At 31.6% G+C, this 7,124-nt stretch overlaps 1 protein-coding gene across 1 annotated transcript; it reads right to left on the minus strand.

The window, feature by feature from the left end:
• Positions 1 to 384: 384 nt before the first annotated feature.
• Positions 385 to 1,134, minus strand: LOC132747037 (GTPase IMAP family member 8-like). The gene has a single exon (XM_060736347.1). The coding sequence runs from the start codon at positions 1,132 to 1,134 to the stop codon at positions 385 to 387; it is 750 nt and encodes a 249-aa protein (XP_060592330.1).
• Positions 1,135 to 7,124: the final 5,990 nt, after the last annotated feature.

The raw sequence follows: 7,124 nt of genomic DNA on the forward strand, positions 1-7,124 counted from the left end.
AATATCGGCTAAATGGATACACCTCCGAGATATAAACAAAACGTTGTAACAATTGACGTATAGTTCATACAATAAACTGAAGTCAAACATTCATATGAAAACAAAAACATAAAGTAATGCTAATATAATCGACACATGAAAGTTACAACACTTTCTACTAAGTAAATACACTTGTTAGAGCGTATCATTATATATAAAGGTACGCGTATACACGTGAAGATAAATAACAATTACCACATCTATTCATGCTATACTATGCATCTTTTTTTACATCTGTTTCTCATTTCCGGTACTGATCTTTGAGCTAGAAATTAAAATGTTCAGATAAGAAGCGGTAAAATCTTTGTACATGTAGCAACATAGAAACTTTAGATATGCTTAGGGTCAGTGACCATCTACTACATCATAGTAACCACTTTCACCTTGTTGCAATGGAAGTTGCTCCCGAAGACGTTTTTTCATCAATTCTATTTGCTCATTTATCGGCTTTGAAGCATCTACCTGCACTAAATGCTGTTCTAGCATTTGCTTATGACAATCCAAGTCACTGTTTCTAAAACAATGTTTTCCCATTCTTGATACTTTATCAACTACCGCAAATATATCATCAACCATGTCTTTCTTTCTCTCAGGTGAGCATCTTATATTTTCTAATTTAACAATCCTCCCTTTACACATTTTGACTATTTCCTTTAGTTTACCATTCTGGTAGAATTTCTGAAAATCTGCGTCAGACCTGAACCTAGCTGCATTCGTTATTACAATAATTGCGTGTTTCATGACCTGTTGTCCAAAGATAAGACGAAGCATGTCAACAGTTTGCATTATACGTTCGTCCGTCTGTGCGTCTGCTTTAAACACAATTAAAAAAGCGTGAGGCTCTTTACACTCTGTAACTGCATTTTGTATTTCCAATGCACGCTCTGCAAGGACACTGTTTGGCTCAAACATCCCTGGAGAATCCACCAGCCAAACATTAACTGACCCCATATGGATAAAGCAGGTTTCACATCGAGCGGTGCGTGCTCTATTCGCTCCGACAAATATCTCTTTTTCAAGAAGTGTGTTGCATGTTGAGCTTTTCCCGTTTCCATTTTCCCCAACAACTATAAGTTTTCTTATGTATCTATCCATTTGAAAATCTACAAAAATGTGTATATCTTTTGACTAAAACAAATGTCAAATGTTGTATCTAAATCGATATTTTTTTATAAATAAAATGAATATTAAATATTTTTCGAATGTGTATAAGAGTGCATGTTATTAGCAAGGTAAAATTAAAATAACTTATGCACCAAATTAGAAATATTGTAGTAAGATTAATATTTAAAAATTAATTGATTATTTTTTTTAAACTTAATGAATTGAATTTTACCAAACAATCCAAGCGATTTTATTCAAAAACAACTGTGACTGTCTGATCTTATATCTGTGTCCAAGTGAATTAAGTACATTTTTCTGATATATTCCTTGATACTAAATATATTATGCCAAATTTAACCTTTATCACAACGTAAACAAAACTTGCCATAAAAGACATTTTATTTTATTTATTCTTTAAGATTAACGTAATTTACGTTTATCAGCAAATATAATAAAAATGAAGGACTTTAATATAAATTTCAATTTAGCTTACCTCATTGATATGAAGTATCTTGTGTGTTTTTGTGAAGAGGGGTGTGTTATCCTACTTTTGAATATTTGAAACCAGAAATAAATTACAAAAGCAGATGTTCAATACATGATCAGGCAATGTGTTGATATTTTTTTTAAACTTTACTACAACAATCAATACCGCTACATATGTGCTACACAATTTAACTAATATATGTTGATTAAAAGTACCAGCGAGTCTTAAAGGTAAAAACGCAGTTAAGCAATAAAATAATTTATGTTGAATTTAAATATTATTATCAATATGTTTTAAAAAAGCTATATAATATTTTGCTCAACAACATGATATGAATGTCATACTTTTTGATTTACTATAATAGTGATTTTATAAATTGTTGGTTTTCATATCTAATGAGGAAATAAATCCTTTCACAAAGACATATCCTTAAGCAGTGCTTCGGGAGAAACTCAAGTGGTTAATACGGAACAGTTACCTACTGAATAACATAGATGTACAGGTATAATTATATAATACACGTTACTTGTAAGGAATCAACTAGCCATTCTTATAATAATAAATTAATAATCGAATGTTAATATCTCGGTTCATTGTAAAACTAGGAACCTGTACAACGTGACTTTAAGTGCTCTATCCAAATACATATTCAAAATGAATTTGTTATGACATTTTTGATAATGTATTATGTTTATGGGATAAAGTGAAAAGGCGGGCAAATCTAGTATATTACCCTAGCATACGCCAGAAAATGTTCTTGCTCAAAATCGTAAAAGAAATCCGATTTAAAAGCTCTTACGGCTCAAGTTATATTTACTATTACAGAGTATAGTGTTTTAGAATTAATTTACTTCACTTGAAATGAATAATAACATATGATTAAAACCATTATTTGTATTTTGTACAATTAGTTAACATTCAATTTTAGGTTTTGTGTTCTTTCGCCGTATTATGTTAAAGGAAATGCTAAATCAAAAACAAATATAATAATTATGTTCGATTCTTGAAGATCGTTTAGCATAACCGTGTTGTTGTGTGTACATGTTTTTGGTGTTTTAGTTTCTTCTACTTTACCTTTTTAACTTGGACGGTTCCAGTATTCCAACTTGAATACTTTATAACCACCCTAAGGATATGTTGCCTGCTTTTTTAATTTGTCATATGATTTTTTATTTGTTATATACAGTCTTCATAATCTCTTATCCCCTTAACATATTCCATTGTGTTTAGTTTGGCCCATTGTTTTCTCGTTTAGGGTGCACACTTTCTTTAACATGGGGACCATACGCCACTTTTAATGGAATGGCACGAACGTGTCACATTAAAGGTCCCATGATATCAACCTTATGATCTCATCAGCGGATATTTCTAAATTCAGAATTGCACCATTTTCATGTTTAAATGTTGAATTCTGTTTGAGCCGGTGATTAGGGGCTTGGACGGTAACTTGCATTTACCAGTACCGTCCATGAACAGGCTCAATATAACAGAGCCTGCAACATGTTCAATTTTGTTGTTTGGGATTCTGTTTTTACCTTTCTTAAGGGTTTGAGGAAAATATATTTATATTTTGATTCTTTTCAAACTTTAGGTAAATGTAGAACTTTAACATAAATGTATATATTAATATATCTGTTTGTAGCAAAACAAGCTGAAAATAATTAATAAGAATAACGATCGGTATCAAATAGAAACAGCTCTTATTGTCCATACGTTAAAAGAGCGAAAGTATCGTACTTTCGTGTTCTTTTTATGAAGCCGTAGAATTGAAGGCTTGGAAAACGTTTATTTATGTAATCAGACATTAATCTATGTCGAAATCATCCTGAATATTAAGTTCCTCGACCTTTATGCAATACATGTCTACATCTATTCTTGCTTAAAATAGCAATGTCAGTAATTGACAACGTACTTGCCAAACAATTAAGTGAAATCTCTACGATGTATTTACAAACACTTTATGGAATATAACTACAATTTAAAGTTCTGAAGATCAACAAAATACGTATTTGCTATTATAGTAGATGAACAACTATAATAAACATAGGCTCAGTTATTTAAACAAATTTGGCTGATAAACTATTTGGTAGCAATACCCCAGGCAAGTGTCGTTACTAGTTCTATATGAGTGCAAAGATGTAACTTGAAACAATTTTGGACGACCAGGAGCAACAGATGAGTTGTTTTAGACACAGCCGCTGGCAATGCTGCTTACACTAGGCGAAGATATTGTTTACACAGGCTCATTTGTATCATCACACTTATACATATTACGGGTAGAGCTAGACATCATAAAACATTGACATAGCAGGCAGTCAATGTCAACACTGTCCCGCTAAATCAAGCAATAACTCTTCCACTAAACAGAGATACAGAGGGAGTGGCTTAATCTCCCAATTAAACATACCGACGGGATTAAAACAAGTACAGCTGAAATGAAAAAAAAATAAGATACATTAAAATTCTGGAAGTGCATATGTTTTTTATGGTACTTGGATTGGGGGATACTTTTGTTTCAGTGTTTATGTAATTATAATGCTATTCATTCGACTGAGAAGTGAGAAAATTATAACTTGGTTAAAAGCGCTGGAAAATATCAATATTGTCAACACCGGTCGAATGCGAGTGAAAATGTGGGTACCTTTAGCTGGCATAATTTCGTTTTGATTGAACTTATCACTAAAATTAATTAAAAAAATATCATGAAACTATATATACTATAATTTATGTAGTACTCACGGACCTTAGAGATAGGATAGGTTGAGTACGTGAGTATTTGTTTGATTACATTGATTAGCTGTGATTCTGGTTGATTCCTCTAGAAGCAGTCATTGTAGGCAACATTGAATAGGTGAAACTAATCCGTTCATAAGACAGGCATGTTAGTACATCCGGACCAGATAGATAGGTAAGTCATTTACTTATACTGTAAAGGTTCTACATGTATTACAAGGCTGAGAACATGAGACTGTGTGAGATTCTACGGTATATATAAAAGAACAAATTACAGAACGCAGCTTTTAACATGCAAAAGGCAATATACCTGAGAGGCTTGACAAAATTAGAAGAAAATCCCATGTTCTGAAAGGAAATTAATCATTTATGCCCCTGGCAACTTTCCGGTTGTGTTGATAACATTTTATCAATGTTGCAAAAGACAAAATCATTCCTATGCAATAAAAGGCTTCTGCTTGCGCAAAATCTGTTTTATCAAGAGCTATACAAAATAAATGAAATAACTGATGATGATGACGATGATAATCAATTTCATTTATGAAAATGTAAAGACGTATCAGGGGACACGATGAAAGAATAAAAATAAATAGACAGCTTATCAAAATGCAAACTCTTTTGTCAGTTTTACAATACAATAACATATAAACATAGTGAATGAAATTTATTTATTTATTGAATTCTGCAATAAGTGTTAACAAGTTAGTGAAGATTAATTCTTAAAAAAGCTTTAAAAAGTAACTTGACTTTTTCCAGGCGAATTCATGTATAACAACTACATTGTTTCAAAACCATATTAAATATTCGACAAACTGAGTGCTTTATTTTGTGCCAACGTTTTCAAATGATAAGGATTCGGGCGCAAAAAATATAAACATTTTTTAAAGTTTTATTTCATCAAATTGTTAAAATTATAAGTTTCTTTTATTAAGAATTTTAATGAAACGTCGAAAAAAAACAGAAATCAAAACATGATGATTTTCACTAAACTGGCTTTAAAATATATTGATACGTGTCAGGATCATGTCGATTCGGGCATGTGCGTGAGGCGTAGGACATACGCATGCAATGAAGTACATAAGGAACTACACTTAGGTCCAAAATAAAATCTAAATTTTTCTTACATTGATCGGTTGGGGCACTTACAACAACAGATGGAAAGATATTGAAAATCATATTTTTGTGTTATACTTCGCATGATTCGAATTTTAACGCTTTTCAATTTTGGGTAATTTTTCACAATCAGTTTCATTATTACGGAAAAACATAGTGAGCAATTTATCTGAAATCGTATGAATAAGTAATTAGCTCAGACCTACATCTAATGAAACATTAATCTTGAAAAAGTATTCCCAGTTTCTTCATTTAAAATAAAAAACTTCAGTGGATACCTTATAAGAATATATGGTTTAAGATGAGAGAGTATACCTACATGTACACTCGTAGGCTGACAAATTTGACGATACGACATAGTCTAACATTTAATAGGAGATGTACATGTATATATTATCATGCGTTGGGTCACAGTATGTGAACTAACAAAGAGAATAGTCAATACTTCCATCCGGGAGCAAAACACTCAATCGTCATTCGGATAAGACTTCTTTACAATCTTTTTACTTTCCGTATCCGCATTTACATTGCTTGTAAGCATCATTTCCTGTTGGTTTGCCGTGTCGGTCTCCATTTGTTTTTTTTTTTCTCTCTCTCTCTCTGTCTCTTCAAAATAAATTAATATCAGTGAAATCATCGGCTGCTTTGAAAAAAAATTACATTATTTTTATACTTAATGTATTGCTTTAAAGGCAAATAACTACCATTTTGAAGATGAAAGTGGCCTTATGCTCATTTCTTTCGCTGCCAAGCTGAGCTGAATTAGTTATGTATTTCAAGACAATGACCATAATAATTATGATTGACCAATAACTGATAATGAAAAATGTTTTGGGTAGAATTTAAAAAAAGAAAAACTACCTAATTTATGAACAGAATGCTCTAGTCTTTTTTCAAATTAAACGTTACAGATATATTCCGAACAATATTGTTTGAAATGTCAGTGGTTCACATGGATGATTGATTATGTTTGCAAAGGAAAGAAAGAGATATCGATAAAGTGGGTTAATGTGGTAGAAACCACCAAAAGATTCGTTTTCTTTATCAACAAAGTTTGTGTTTACTTCATTAAAACTTTTTTTTTTACTTATTAAAGCGGTCCTCGGTATATGTCTGAGCAAAACGGATGCTTTTATTTTTTTTTGATAACATAATGCTTAATTGTTCACTGCTAGCAATTAAGATCGTTAAATATAGATGTTTGTTAATCAATATTAATTGTTTAAAACCTGTCAAGAGCGCCCAGCTTCAAGATAAATTTAATGGAAATAGTGCTGACTTAATAAACACTATACTACTTAGTGGCTAAAATTATGTTTTGAATCTTCACGCCATGCGATTTTACGAGATAGAATTAAATGATAATTTCATAACAATTTAATCAAATAAATGCTCAAGTAAAATATTATTTTTACCTCTGAACTGTTTAAGCGATCAATAATGTTCACAATTTGTTGTGAAATTATAGGCACCGACGTAACTAAGGGCGTTCGAAAAATAATGCAGTTACTTTGTTTCTCGGCAACTGCTGGTAGTTTTACAATTGCCTTTGGTCTTCCCTTCGAAATATTCCCCACGTACATGAACACACCATCTCAGACGGTCGATCTTCTTTTTGAAGCAGTTTCTCGTACTCCTAGACCTATTA

This window comes from Ruditapes philippinarum, unplaced genomic scaffold (genome assembly GCF_026571515.1).
Source record: "Ruditapes philippinarum isolate M1 unplaced genomic scaffold, ASM2657151v2 ctg1285_1_1_1_1, whole genome shotgun sequence".
NCBI lineage: Eukaryota > Metazoa > Mollusca > Bivalvia > Venerida > Veneridae > Ruditapes > Ruditapes philippinarum.